The sequence below is a fragment of the Pelodiscus sinensis genome, chromosome 2, assembly GCF_052426305.1.
Source record: "Pelodiscus sinensis isolate ZL-2025 chromosome 2, ASM5242630v1, whole genome shotgun sequence".
Lineage (NCBI taxonomy): Eukaryota > Metazoa > Chordata > Testudines > Trionychidae > Pelodiscus > Pelodiscus sinensis.
Window position 1 is genome coordinate 120,576,528 of NC_143053.1, and position 15,980 is coordinate 120,592,507.

General features: G+C 43.3%; 1 protein-coding gene across 4 annotated transcripts in view; it reads left to right on the plus strand.

Moving 5' to 3' along the window:
* LOC102444749 (MARVEL domain-containing protein 3-like) overlaps positions 1-12,927 on the plus strand; it is a 29,990-nt gene extending 17,063 nt beyond the window's left edge. For all 4 annotated transcript variants that reach the window (XM_006122883.5, XM_014573534.4, XM_075921374.2 and 1 more), the window contains one exon: positions 9,383-12,927. In XM_006122883.5, the coding sequence (XP_006122945.3) occupies positions 9,383-10,080 (698 nt within the window). In that variant the 3' untranslated portion in view covers positions 10,081-12,927. The remainder of the gene's footprint in view (positions 1-9,382) is intronic.
* Positions 12,928-15,980: the final 3,053 nt, after the last annotated feature.

Below are 15,980 nucleotides of genomic sequence, written 5' to 3' on the forward strand. Positions count from 1 at the left end.
GAACTCTTTCTTCATTCAGGGATGGCAACACAAGCAACTAAATTTAACTACTGACTTTCACCATTTTCCCAACTGTGAATGGACAACCCAACAGAAAATCCTTACATGGATGCTGGCAGCATTCTCCTGCCATGACAGAAAGAAAGCTCAGCCACAGGCACCTTGCAAGGGAAATAGTCACACCACCAAGCAGAGCAGAACAGGAGACCAAACCACTGAGTCAAATGTGAGTGATCTCTTGCATACCATGACAAAAAGCCACACAGGGAGCCCCCTGTACTCAGGACCAGGTTGGAAGAATGCGTTGTCTTGACGAGGTGGTTAGACTTGACAGACTCATCTTGGTTCAGTGGAGGATCAAGGCAAAAAGGCACTCCATGTGCCAGTGATCCAGAAAGAACCAGAACAAGCATCACACACACTTATAACCCTTTATAAGCCTTAATGAAGGGAGGGGTGAAATGAGCTTCCTAAACAGATGTGTATTATGTATCTCACCTGACCCAACATCATTAACTGTTCCCACTTCCATCAGCTTGTCCTGTCCCAAGACACCCAGATCTACACACCCCAATAATTATCTGCTGGGAACAAGGAAAGAGGAGACAAAGTTGCTGATGTGGTGAGTGTAGGGGACAAATAGCAGCCGGTCACAGAGAAGACCCTCTTCTCCAAAGGGAGAAAGCCAGCAACAGGCTTGCAAGAGGACAGAAGCGGAGTTAAGACCTCTCTAGTGACCAGTCTAGTTGCATGACAGGAGGGGCAGCAAAAAATGAGATAGGAAAGGAAGCGCAGAAGTGAATCCTGGATGCTTGGGTAAACCTAAATATTTATCTGATCCAGGGATGAGGTCAGGTGGTAGAGTATCTAGCATTTAGTTTCAGGCAGAGAGGAGCTGTGGATTTACCTAGTGTGGGTGTGGTCAAGATTGAGGATTTACAAAAAAAATTGTACAAACCTGCGTAAGCGAAAACTATCGGGGTTTAACTGAAATTTAATATGCATCTGCAAAAACTGTAAAAACTAAACTATATAAAACTTGACTTCTGCTGGACTTTTGCATCATGCATAAAGAAGCAGCAATAATATAGAACAGTTACTTCATTAAGTTCTACAGGGTTTTTCAATAATGGTACTAATAAAAGATACACAATTTGATCCTTGCAACACAAGGAATAATGGAGCTACTCAAAAACCCACTGAAGTCAGGAAGAGTGATTATTTAAATGGGCTTTGGCTTAGATCCTGTATTTTTTCGCTTCATGATGAATGTTGTTACCATTTTTTTTTTAAAACAACTTCAATACCAGTAGTTGAGATAGTGTAAGATTAAGTTTAAAAGAAAAAAAAAGGTAGTTTTCCTTTCAGAACTGCCTTCACATTCCACACCACAATACACCTTTGTTTATCCTACCAGGATCAGAAACTGTTCTCTCTGGTGACAGCTATTGAAACTATTTTTATGATACAATCAGTTTTTACATGAACTTAGCTGGAGCCAAAGTCATTATACAATGATATCCCATATTCAAGATTGGGGCAACCATCCAGGTCATGGTGAGTTATTTTAAAATGATTAAACCCAAGATGTTCTGGTCACGTACATTTCTTTCAGAGCAGTCTCCATTTTATGCACTTCACTAGCACAAGTTTTCACATTCATTTTAGCCATCAAATGTATAGGTTGGCACTTAGGAGGCCACCAGTGAATACCACCCATCCAAATAGTACACAGTGTTCAGGTGAGGGTCAGAGGGTCAGTTTTACCCTCAAGTTACGGGAATATTACTGCCTTCCTTCATTTATCATTGCTAATTATTATCACTTTAATTTTTAATTATTTCAGCTAATTTATTGAAGGAACTGTTTTGTGCATGGGCAGTGGTATTAGGATTGATTTGGATTCTTGTCAAATGCAGAGTTATAATCAGACGCTCCTCTATCCCCAGCCACCTACACACACACCAAAACAAACTTGCTCCATTCCCTTATTTAATGGTCATCATCACTCCATTTCTTTGAGTCGGACAAGCTTCAGTTCCGCCAATCTGCCAGGTGGACTGAAAGTTCATTTTTTTAATGCCTGCATGGGTGGGAGGAATGAGATCTGAATTTTTGCCTGGCTCACTATTTAGTTTTTGGGGTGTACAGGAATCTGGGGAAGGATTCAGGTGCTTGATATTGGTAATCATTCTGTGCTGTCCTTAAAAGTGATGCTAAAAACACTGGACAAAAATATTCATTAATTATGAAATCACCTAGTAAGAACAAGCACTTTAAGCTGAAGCTCTTGCCCTGAAGAATAGCCCCCAGGGTTTTTTCTAAACTAGGCCTGAAAAGTTAGGATGTTGTAGTAGAAGGTGCTAACTAGCATTGGAAGTAGATTAGCATGCATTAAAGTCCATGCTGCCTAATGTGAAACATCAAAGCCTCAGGAGTGGCGCATAGGCTACAACTCCTCCATCTTAGTGCGGGTTAAACTCTGCTTTGTGTACACTAGGCTATCAGGAGTAGTTAGGTAGCAAATCTTAATTGCTAAAGAAAATACACAACTGGCTCTAGTTTAGACCAGCAAATGACCTGTATTCTGTGCTGCAAATTCTACTATCCCTCTTGCCCTAAGTTTCTGCCAGTCTAACTTGGGGGAACTATTCCTTCCTGACCATAAATACGATGACAATGAGCTTTGGGACAAGCCCCACTAACTGGCATGTTTAGTGCTCACTTGTGAGCAGCATTATCAGGGCTTCCATCTACACCATTGCTTGTACTGGTGCAGAAAAGTGGGTATTACGTTTAGACTAAGCCTTGTTTAGATCAGGGATGTTTTTTAAAACTCTTATAATTGTTCAGAATTGTCATTCTGCAAGTATAAGTGATGTGTAGAGCCATGGTTCTGATATGGTGCCTGTTATCACAGGGTCACGGGTTCCTGCTCAGTGCACATGTGATGACATATGGAAATGAACAGCAGGCTGGGTACTCTACAGCACCCAACATATAGGCCAGGTCTATACTGAAGGAGAAGATCGACTAAAGATACACAATTCCAGCTATGTTAATTAGTTATGAAGCTGGAATCAACGTACTTTGATTCGAGTTTCCCTCCACAGCGGGAGGCCAATCGGAGCAAATGCTCTTGTCAGCTTCCCTTACTCCTCAGAGGAGTAGGAGTACCAAGCCACTATCAGGGGTACCCTCTGCATTTGATGTAGTGGGTCTTTACTAGACCTGTTAAATCAAACTCCGGAAGATTGATTGCAGCAGCATTGACCTTCTGCTTAGAGAAGAGCAGCCATAGGCACCTGTGTGGCTGCTGTGGGGAAACTTGACAAAATAGATTTCATGTAAGCACACTTCTATCTGGGTGGAATTGGAGGATGGTAAGAGGAGCAGCAGCTTGGGAGTTTTTCTAGGAAGCAGCAATAAATGAGAACAGAAGGAACAAGAGCTGCTGAGACGACTGTACAGGGCTAGGATAGGGTATTCTGATCAATGTATTAAGTCTACTGTGAAGGAAGTCAAACTTTGAGAAGGGTTATTACTCCAGAGATCTAATCTTCATTAACCCCTTAAGTAAGTTTAGTTGTTTATTACTTTGACAAAATCCAGCACTTCTGGCTTCTAATTCACAGCTGCCAGTTTTGCTCCAGAGCAGAATAGTTTTTCTTTGATTTAGGAGGGAAAAAAGTGGATGTTTGCTCATTTTAGTCATTCTAAATACCTTGCAAGTAACTGGGAAGTAGAGGGTCACTGGAGTCCTCTGTGTGTTGTTTACTCAAGTACAGCAAACTCGGTTCATTGAAGCCGAACCCAAATTCCTCAATAAGTCAGCTTTGTGGCAGCTTTGGGGTGGAATTATACAGACACACAAGCCTGTCTAACCTGAATTTCCTGTCTCAATTGAAATATAATTCACAACATGCCATAAAGCAACTCCTGCTACAGTTGGAGACAGTTACACGTATGCTGATCTCTATTTCCTCGCCTGCTGTCTAAGGGTCAGATTCTGCTACCCTTACTCATACTGTAGTACCTTACCCCAGAGGGAGTTTCACTGAAATCTGTGTCAATCAGGTGCATTGCAATTACATAGAAAGCTACAGGCAATGCAAAATTGTAGACTGGGGTTCGATAGTTTTCATGCTGTTGTACAGTTCTGCGATTTTTCAGACCTGCCATTAAAGAGCGTAATTGGTTTTGCCCCAGGAAGGCTCATGTTCCAAAGAGCAAATGTTTCTAGATCAACACAGCCTAGCAAGAGAAAGGATGTTCCATAGCCTAATCCTTGTTGTGCTGCTTCAGTCCCTCCTTTGCAAGCGCATACAGTTCTGACAACAACAGAGAGCAGCTGGCTAGATAACTGGGAAATGAAAGGGAGATTAATTTGGCAGAATAAAGTGAAAGACTGTAGACTTCTTGCAATTTGTGTCCCATATTGTAAAGGCCAGTAAATGCAGAACCATTGTGAGAAGTTTCTTGCATTTAGCCTGTATTCAGTTATTACTGCAAAGAATAAGGTGGGGATAAAAGCTGCCTTAGGTACTCAGTAATTACTTTCAGAAGTTAGGAGAGATAACGTGTTTGCCATTCTACAGGTTTGGCTTCCGGAAACCTAAAGTTTAACTGAGTTGAATGTTTAACTGTGATAAAATGTTTACTAATATTTGTCTGCCCTCTAGTGGTTAATAGAGTGATTACATCTATACACATACTGAAGGTCTAGCTCTGGATAGCACAGAAACAAGACACACACTATGACTATGCTAACATCTTGAATATTTTGCAATTTCTACATTATAATTTTTTGCTTAGGCCCATGACAAATTCTTCACAATTTCACATTTACTACCCTGGAGTCCTAATGTGTAGTAAGATCTAAAATACCATCTACATCAAAACTAAGTAAAACAGGGTGTCAGATGCTTCACTGGTTAGAATCAACACTTTACACGACCTACATTAACGTTGTTGAATTTATTGTTTAAGGTGATGTCATTGCATCATCTTAAAACTTTAGATTTTATAGTCAAACAATATGATGATAAATTCTGTAATGTCTCCTCTTCTAAGACTATTTACATATTAGGAGCCTCAGTGCTTGAAGTGATCTGGATCCAAACTGCAGCACTTTTCCAGAAAAAGTAAACATTTAGTCCTTTTTAATAGAGTAATACAAAATAGTACAAAGACTGAATTAGCAAGTGGTAAAAACATAGATTTAATTAAAACCAGGCCATTTTATTTGGTCAGGCCTGTTGTATCCATGTTTGAAGAGATGGCATAGCAGCTAAACAATGCCTGAAACTTCAATTCCCTGGAGACATTGGCTCAATGCCCGACAGACAATTCAGCCTTGCAAGGTAGATTAACTGAGCTCTATGCAGTTCTCTGTATGGGTGTTAATATATTATACGAATAACTTTCTCCTCTAGATGGACATTAAAATCCACTAACATTTTTTTATACTGCAAAGTTTTGCCTTGGAGATCTTGGGCAAAAATTTCCCCTCTTCTTAGTTTGTTCCTATTTTCCAGACACAAGGATGGAGTTATTTGTTGTGCTGTCTGGATACATTTCCTAAGCCACTTTAAGATGAAGAGCATAGGCGTGCACAGTACATTTCATTAGGGTGTGCACCCAAAGAAGTTTTTTTTAAATGTACTCTTTGACCCCCATTAGCCACACCTCTGGAGGTAACACTCTCAGGACAAGATGGACACACGACCAGAAATAAAAGGTTTCATGTGATCCTCCTCTAAGGACTTTTCCCACCATCTTCCTACCAATAGGGATTAGTTTGTCCCCCACCAAACCTCCCTCATGCAACTATCCTGCAGTTGCATTAACCCAATGAGCGTGACATTAACTTGGGGGCGGAGAGGCTGGGGGAAGTGTTCACTCTAAGAGTTTCCTCCCATGAGCAGAATTAATTTTCTGTTGTACACCAGTACTGAGTTCATGTGGCTTGTTTGGATGTGCCACTGTGCTACCCAAGTTGTTAATAAATATCTTATAAACCTCTACCTTTTCTCTCTGCTGCCATGTCTCCTCCCCTTGCTCCATCAGCTCCCCTGGTGCCTGCTGCCCCCAACGTAAGAACATAAGAATGGCCAGATCAAAGGTCCATCTAGCCCAGTAGCCTGTCTGTCGACAGCGGCCAGTGCCAGGTGCCCCAGAGGGGGTGGACCGAAGACAATGATCAAGCAATTTGTCTTGTGCCATCCATCTCCAGCCTCTGACAAACAGAGGCCAGGGACACCATTTCTATCCCTTGGCTAATAGCCTTTTATGAACCTAACCTCCATGAAATTATCTAGCTTCTCTTTAAACTCTGTTATAGTCCTAGCCTTCACAGCCTCCTCTGGCAAGGAGTTCCACAGGTTGACTATGCGCTGTGTGAAGAAGAATTTTCGCTTATTAGTGTTAAGCCTGCTACCCGTTAATTTCATTTGGTGTCCTCTAGTTCTTATATTATGGGAACTAATGAATAACTTTTCTTTATTCGCCCTCTCCACACCACTGATTTTATAGACCTCTATCATATCCCCCCTCAGTATCGTCTTTTCTAAACTGAAAAGTCTCAGTCACTTTAGTCTCTTCTTACATGGGACCTGTTCCAAACCCCTAATCATTTTAGTTGCCCTTCTCTGAACCCTTTCCATGGCCAAAATATATTTTTTGAGGTGAGGAGACCACATCTGTGCACAATACTCAAGATGTGGGCATACATAGTTTTATACAGGGGCAGTAAGATATTCTGTGTCTTTTCTATCCCTTTCTTAATGATTCTTAACATCCTATTTGTCTTTTTGACCGCCACTGCACACTGTGTGGACGTTTTCAGAGAACTAGCCACGATAACTCCAAGATCTCTTTCCTGATTTGTCATAGCCAAATTAGCCCCCATCATCCTCCTCTGCTATCCTGACTCCTGCCCTTATCACTGCCCTCAGCCTACCTGAGACCTGCCCCCCTCCACCAGCCCTTCTTTCCTCTCTGTGCCCACTCCTCCAGTAGTCCCACTCTGATCATGTGAGCTACCCCTCCTCATCCCCTCTCCTAACACCTCCCTCTACACACCTGCCCTGCCTCTCTCCTCTGGAGCTGGTCCCTCCCCTGCAGGTGTCTGCCCTTCTGCATCACCCCCAGAATCCCCTGGCACCTGCACCTTCCTGGTGCCTCCCCTTTCCCTCACTGCCCCTGCCCCCTTTGCCCTCTTTTTCCCGAATGTCCACCCCCTCACCACTCTCTGCCCCCGTTCCCCTCATGCCCCTGTGCGCTCACACATGACTTGCTCCATCCTCATCTTCTTCATACCCACCCCGACACCCTCCCGGCCACCCCTGCTTCCTGCCACCCAGTTCTCCTCCTCCCAATCTCCCCTGGCCAGCCCCACTGCCCCCAACACCTCCCCCCCATCTCTTCCAGCCAGCCACACTGCCCTGCCCCCGCCTGCTAGCTCCGCTGGCCCATCTCCCCTGCCCTGTCCCTCCCAGCCGGTATTTTTTCCCTGGGTGGGCTCTGAAAAGCGGGCCCCCACCACGTGGGCAGCTCTGGAGCTCGGCAGCCAGCAGCCCAGCTTGGGGTCAAGCCCAGCACGTAAGGAGTTACCACTGAAGCCCTGCCAAGCCAGGCACTCCTTCTGGTGTGGCACAGCCGGGCCAGTGGCGAGACTCAGGGGCCTCAGCACCGAGGGGGGCAGCTCTTGGACTCGGAGCACATGATCGGCCACTGGAGCGCAGGAAGGCGAGAGACGCTGGCGAGGCAGGGAGCCCGGCCGCGCCTCTCCCCGTGAGCGGCTCGTCTGCTGTCGCCAGAGCCGCACCGGAGACAGCTGCCGGCAGTAGGGGTACAAAGGCGGGGAGCCCACACGTGGGGAGGGGGAGTGGCAGGAATGTGCACAGGAGGAGGTGGCTGGCTGCAGGGGGCACATGGGCGGTGGAGAGGGGCCGCCCTCACCTGAAGGTATCCTGCGTCCTCCACCGGCTTCATGGTATGAGGCCCTGGCTTTTGAAGTGCCCGGGGTCGCTGGAGCATGTGCAGCAGCGCTGAGGCGCGCTGGGCTGCGCAGCTTCTGATGCCGCAGCCGCTGGCGTCTTTTGTGGGGGCGGGCTTGCCCTGTCACACCCCTTCTCCTCCAGCAGCCTCCAGCCAGCCAGTCTGCCCCACATTTGGATGTGCCCAGGCACACCAATGATGAAGAGCTACATATTATATTTCTGATTTATCTTATGTAGGGGAGTGGTTAACATACCCTTTTGAGATGTTAGCTTTCAGTTAGATTGCAGACACTTGAACATGCAATTATGCTCCAGGAAGTGATAGTACATGGATAACAATTACACACTTACTATAACAAGGTTGTAGTGATTGTGTAAGTTCTGATCTTTAAAACATTGATCTGGCTGATTGTTCAAATACAGATGTACGTCCCACTACTAGTATGCATAAAGGTCCATCTTGGTGGTGGGTTGGAAGATAAATGCTAAATGGCATCTCTTCGTTGCAATGGTGCATGGTTTGAAACTGAAGAACTTCAGCTTCGCTTTTGTTACTTTGTGATCGACAAGAAACAGGAGTCACTTATCCAAACACTGTTCATTTACTTAAAATCCATGCCAAGAGGAGGAAGAGAGTCAGAACTTTTCATAGGGTTTGGCTTTTGAAAGTGGGAGTTGGCTAAGTCAAGTCAAGAATCATAAATGTTACTTCCCTTGAAAAGGAGATCAGTTGAGGCGCACAGGTTGATCGAGTCAAGTGCCTCCTTAAATATGATTTTGAAACCTTGTTTGATGTAGATTGGATCCAGCAGATACTAGGCCAATATTTTTTTAAATCAAAGTAATGCTGCTAAATTAATGTTTAGGGATCTAATAAGTGACCTTATATATAAAAAAAAAATCACTAGGACCCTGGAAGGGTTTTTTTGCCCTTTTTTTTTTAATCTTGTCCTCAGTTTTGTTCAGATAGCTCCCATTCTATGTGGTTCTGTTTGGTACTCCAGCTACTAGGCACAATCTACATCAAACAAGGTTTCAAAATCATACTTAAGGAGGCACTTGTTCAACCTGTGTGTCTCAACTGATCGATCTCCTTTTTTGCAGTACAAGCACCACTGTAAGCATCTTTATAGATTTCTCTTGCATGATCCACTTATCAAGTGCACTGTCAAATTACTGACAAAGTCATTATGTTCAGGCTCTGAAATACACTAATTAAAGTGAATGCTTCATTTACAAAAGGACAGTTTTTCTGTGGCCTCCCCTGGGAAGCAAAGCTCAGTAAGTTTTCTCTTTAGTTTAGTGTGCTAGGTTCCCCGCCCCCTTCCCATTTGTACAAAACACATTCTAAGCTAATATTCATCATTTTCTTCCTGCAGGCGTTTTGAAGTTTGTTGAAATTACTGTCAACATTCTAGTGCTGATCTGTGTTGGAGCCTCCCATGCAGCGATCGCAGGCTACAGTTCTATGGGCGGCTTGGGAATGGGGTCTTTCAACATTAATTCATTTTACAGCCCATTTGAAGGATCTGAGTTCCAGGAGGTGAGAGACCTGGACATGCAGTATAGCCAGATGAGAGCCCCATGTGTGTATGGGGGAGTGGCCTTCAGTCTGACATTAACAACACTTACTCTCCTGTTCCTCATCGTTGGGGCAAAACCCATTCATCGCGTCTCTGTGAGGATGCTCGTGGCTGAATGCGTCTTTGATGCACTGGCTTGTATGGGATATATTGTGGCTGTTGGCCTTTACTTACACTTTATCATCCAGGTGAACTCCACAGACACATGCAAGAAGAGGGAAAGACTGTATGCACGCCGTGGATACACCTGGATGAACTGCGAGGTTCAGGGGGGTGATGCAGCTGTCAGCCTATTTGGCATTATTGCTGCTTGTCTGTACTTTGCAAGCTCTGTGGTCTGTGCACTCGCCGTTCGAACCGTACAGGCCTTTCGGAGACAGATGACCAGGACTCAGTACAGCCCTGAGAACAGCTACAGAGAGAGAGAGCACCAAAAGAACTACAGAAGCCGAGAAAGCATCCACAATACCCAGACCATAGCAACACTGGTGTAGAGTCTGTCAAGGAACTCAGCTCAGTGCCAGGTAGCATAAATGCCAATGGTGGGCAGACACTGGATCTGGTATATTTAAGGTTTTTTTTTTTTTTTTTTTTTAAATACAGAGCATCTGTATCATACTGACCATACTGTACGCATTTACAGCATTAATTGTTGATTTTACAATGGACTAAAAAGTTTTGTATGTAACAAAGCTTACACTTTGAAGTAATTGGCTCAACCATCTAAAGTTAAAATTTACTGTGATAGTCTGTTTTCAATGTAAAAATATATTTGGTTTCAACAGTTTAAGCTGCTTAGAGTAGGTCCAACTGATTCTACTAAACATTAGTAGCAAGTTAACTTTGGGGGAGCTGAACTGATTAACAGTGCTGGACATTATTTTTAAAGAGTTTCCTTTGTATAGATATAACCCCCAGTAGGAATGTGGGGATTTTTTTCCTCCTTCCCCTCTAGCTGACAAATCTACATAAAAGGTTATTGTGTATCAACACTTTTAGTTTATGGATTTAGGCCCCTATTCAGAAAAGCATGTGAGCACGTGCCTAACTTTAAGCTTGTGAGTAAGTCTTGTTGACTTCAGTGGGTCTACTAACAAAGATAAGAATGTTTTTGAGTATCACACTAACTCAAGGCCTAAACTACAACTAAGTTACGAATAGCAGAATTATTCACTCACACAAAAACACACCTCATTCGGAACCAGAAATATGCATTCATGAAGCAGCAAAGGCAAAAAAAGCAAATACAGTACAGTGCTGTGATTAAACATAAACTAGCAAAAAATGAAGGGAGAATTTAAAAAAATTGACCAGGTAAGGAAGCTTTCTGTGCTTGTTTAAATTAAGGAGGGTTTAAAAGCAGCATTTTTCTTCTGCATAGTAAAGTTACCGCTAAGTTAGCATTCAGCAGTAAACTTTTGAAAACCGTATTTTTTTTTTCAGAAATCTCAGAGGGGCAGCCCTGCGAGTCTGTATCTCCAAAACCACCAAGGAATCCTGTGGCACCTTAGAGACTAACAGATTTCTTAGGGCATAATCTTTTGTTGGTAAAACCCACAGATGAGTTGGAGTGGAAATTAGAGGCAGGGGTATATATAAGAGCAACAAAAGAAGTTTCTTGTCTAGTGTAAGACCCATGTTAACGAGGCTAATCAAGTCAGAGTGGCTGTGTCTCATTCACAACATTTGATGCTGAGATGTGAATATCAAGAGAGGAAATTGCTTTTGTGGTGCATTAACCAGTTAAAATCCTTATTCAGTCCTAAATTGATAGTATTGAATTTCAACTCAACTCCAGAAGCTCCAGGGGGTAGCCGAGGTAGTCTATAAAGTGCTACCAGACCAGTTTTTGTCTTTTAAGTTTATCCTGCACAGGCTAACAAAACATGTAGATGGTGTCTGCCTTTGTAATCCTTGGATTTAAAATTAGCCAGGGTGTTTTCCTGGCAGGCAAGGAGGAGCATTTCTATACCTCCCCCCATTAGCCAATTAAACAGGATTTTGCATCCCTAATCTGATCCATCTATCCCAAGCTTTGAGCTCCAGTCACCTTACCCACATCCATGTTCCCTATCCCCATTGGTTAAGAGTCCCAGTCACCCTCTAGTAGGGCTAATACAGGTATATAAAAGTGTCCAAGCAAAAAGGTCAAGTCTCTACAATGTTTTTATGTTTAAGGAAAATAATTTTGGTACAAATCCCAGCATAAAATGCTTCCTTAGAACCTCATTCTACTCTCCCTGAGGACATACCTAACTCAAACCCCTGATGCATCATATTTCCTATCCATTAGAGCAGATCTCTGAATAGATAATAGTCTTCAATTGGATCAATTTTTAAATTGGGAACTCTCTCGGATCACACCCATTGTTGTAATTCAGACAGTCCCCACAATAGTTCATAACATTAAATTCCCTATGTAAATTCAACAGTCTTCCTTCTGTTAAGTTCACTCCTTAGGAGCACTGACAATCTCAAGCACAGGTGTCACGTCTCCTGTATTGAAACCTGTGGATGGCCATCAATACATACATTCGCCAAAATGAGACTGGTTATTCAATCTCTAGCCAGTGTAAAATGGCAGAACTCCTCTCCACACTTGATAGATCCTTCATCCTTCCCTGGACAATAGTATCTGAGTTGGCATGTCCATATTTGAAGAACAAGCCTGCTTTCCATCCTGGAGATACGGTGCTGTGAAAGTCTCATCGCAGTGAATCTGCGTACCTTAGAACAACAAATAGGCATGTTTTCATTCACTCATCTGAAATTATCCTCTCATTGCATGATAAGGTCCAGAGATCTGCCCCAGGCTGGAGACAAACAGAATATCCAGAAATGGTCATTGAATTTTTGTTTCCATGGTCTGCAGTAAGATAAATTATGCTTTTCCCTCACTACAGTTTTTAAAATTTGAATTATCTTTCAATGGAAGTTCGTTCAACTGGAGAGGAAGCAGTGCACTCCCTGGGTACTTGTGACTTGCAGACCTAGTTCTTCCCCTCACACTGCAAGGAGGCTGTTGTACCCATAATAGCCATCTACTTAAACTGCCTCTACAAATAAACACAGAAATGTTTTCCTGTTCTCTTTCAATGTATGCATATTAATACATAGTTGTCAGGATTAGGGTACTATGCCAGCTTTTTAATGTGTTCTGGAATAGTGTGTGCGTGTCTAATGTGGAAAAAGTACTGAATGCAACAAATAATTGTACAACACTGAAAATTGCACTGAAAGTCTAGCATAAGAGACTGGTTTACAATTTGCATCACTGATACATCTTTAAATGAAAATGTTTTTTATTGTGTAATGTATCAAAGAACTGATTGTATATGCAGACCCATGTTAATGAATAAAGAATATCTTTCTCTCATTTGTAATCTTTCCCTTGTATTTAAGCTAGCCTTTCTATTCTTGCTTTTCTTCTCTATTGATCGTATCATTTTATATATAAAACACACTGATTAAGTCCTTTTATTATTGCTTGATTTTGTTTACTGAACTTCCATGAACTTTTTCTTTAAAATCTCAGATACGTTATTAAAACAGAAATAGAAATCATTACTCATGACATGACACACATTCATTGTTACTCATCTCTTCCATAACATCACACTAAGAAAGGGTAGCACTCAATGCATTAAGAAGCTTTATGCCAGCACAGCATGAACACTCACAGTTGCACCCCATCACATCATAAATAAAACCAGCTTCTTGCAAAGTCTGCAGATTGTCAACACATTGGATGTGATTGGTTTTGGCATGTGACAATGCAAGACAAGCAAGTCAGAGGATGCCCTTCAATAATACAGAATGTCTAAGATTGATTTATACTACCTCATTTACGAGAAATGCAGCTGCACCTGGACTTTCAGAAGCTCTTAAGGAACATTGAGCAGCTTAAATGAGGAAGATGTATATGTAACTTTAAGATAATTAGTCTTTCAATGAGAGGTTCACAAGAGATATAGAAGGGAAATATGTTTTAAATGTGCTTTGGGTAACTAACTCAGTTACAAAATTTGGAGAAGTTACTTTCAGATATACAACACCTACCTTTTAGGGTGATGTGTGAAATAGTTAGACAACTCTAGGTATCTGAAAACCTTGTGTTTCCTGTGTTCCATGCAAGCTTCCAAGTTAGGGTTGGATGAATATAAGCAAAAACCCAGTAAAAGCTCAAACTTGCCTGTCTGCTCTTAATGCAAGTTGGAACCTCAACAACTCTCAAAGCAAATTCAATATATGCAGTACCCTTACTAAACATGAATGCCCAATACACATTATATACACATTGTATTTATATTCCCGCATGTCCTAGGTATACTATATTTAGGTTCAAATCAACGTTATAACAAATGTGGCTCCATATCCTCAGCACCACAGAAGTCACTGACACCAGCTAAGGATCTGACCTATGAAATTAAAATTAATGGACAGAAAAAGCTCTTTTGGAAATGAAATCATTTGTTAGTGAGGTTTCTTGGAGATCAGGGTGAGAGGGGAACAGACACCTTAACTGATGCAGAGAATTGTTTTTCTTCCATCAGAGAATGTGGACACACACCCTGACTCTGAGATGGCTTCTAATTAGGGATGTTAAATATCGGTTAGTTGGCTATTCTATAGTCCCTGGGGGCAGGGCCAGCAGCTAGTGTGCTCCGGCCTCACTCCCAAGGAGCCCCCTGCCACTGTCTCAGAGGCAGCAGCGTGGCGTGCCAGGCGGGAGCTGGTCTGCAAGGGAAGCCAGTTTAAAAACCAGCTCCCCTTGCAGACTGGCTGCCTGTCGCCCTGTGCTGCTACCTCTGATTAAGAGGCAGCAGTGCTGGGTGGCAGAAGCCCCTGTTCAGGTGGGATCTGAGCTCCCAGACCTGGCGCAAGCTGCAGAGCCGGGCTGCCTGCCCACTTAGCTCCTCATACACTTTAAATGCAGAGCTGTAGCTGGGGTAGGTCCCAGACCCTGCACAAGCCAGAACTGACCCAGGCTGCTGGCCACTCTGCCAAAAAAATTAACTGGCAGGGGGAAGGAGGGAAATCCATGTAGTCTATAGCATTAACCTATAAGCTTTTGCTTATCAGTTAATCAGTTAGCCAACTATACTATTACATCCCTACTTCTAGGTAGGTCATGTTTTTGAACAAGCTAAATAGGGATTAGCTTCAAGTTAGAATGTCTTGACACAGCTACGTTTGTTTCCTTTAACTTTGTTAATACATTAACTTAGCGGTTATAAAAAGGTTACATCTCCACTGGCATGATTTTGCCCAAGAACTCTTTTGTGGAAGAGTTCTTGTGCAAAAACTCTTCCAGAAGAGAGCATCTACACTGGCATGTGCCTTTGCCCAAGAGATGTGCTTTTGCGCAAGAGCATCTGTGCCAGTGTAGACGCTCTCTTGCGCAAGAAAGCTCCGATGGCCATTTTTTAACCATGGGGCTTTCTTGTGCAAGAAATTCATGTTGCCTGTCTATACTGGCCTCTTGCGCAAGAACAGTTGCGCAAGAGGGCTTATTCCTGAGCAGGAGCATCAGAGTTCTTACGCAAGAAGCCCTGATTTCATACATTAGAACGTCAGTGTACTTGCGCAAGAACTCGCGGCCAGTGTAGACAGGCAGCAAGTTTTGACACAAAACTGGTTGCTTTTGCGCAAGATCGCACCAATGTAGACATAGCCTTTGTGCAGATGTAAGCAGAGTCAGGATGAGCTCTACCCTGACATCTGGTGGCGAGTGGGGCGAAAAGACTTCAGAGGCTGATCTTGTTTGCATAGGCACACCCACCCCGCTTAGTATGAGCTCACAGCAGCCCAAATGGTCACTTTGGCCACTGTGGGATCCCTAGTCTCTCTGGGTATGTCTACACTACCACCCTAGTTCGAACTAGGGTGGTTAATGTAGGCAACCGAAGTTGCAAATAAAACCCGGGATTCGAATTTCCCGGGCTTCATTTGCATCTTGCTGGGCGCCGCCATTTTTGAAGCCCCGCTAGTTTGGACTCCGTGCCCACGGCTACACATGGCACGGAGTAGATAGTTTGGATTAGGCTTCCTATTCCAAACTACCGGTACACCTCATTCCACGAGGAGTAACGGTAGTTCGGAATAGGAAGCCTAATCCGAATTACCTACTCCGTGCCGTGTGTAGCCGCGGGCACGGAGTCCGAACTAGTGGGGCTTTAAAAACGGCGGCGCCCGGCAAGATGCAAATGAAGCCGGGAAATTCAAATCCCGGGCTTCATTTGCAACTTCGGTTGCCTACATTAACCACCCTAGTTTGAACTAGGGTGGTAATGTAGACATACCCTCAGTTATTGAGGCAGGGGGGATAAAGTGTTGTTACCCTGATTATGTGAATCAAGGACAGTGGAACTGTTTTAGGACAGAGGGATTCGCC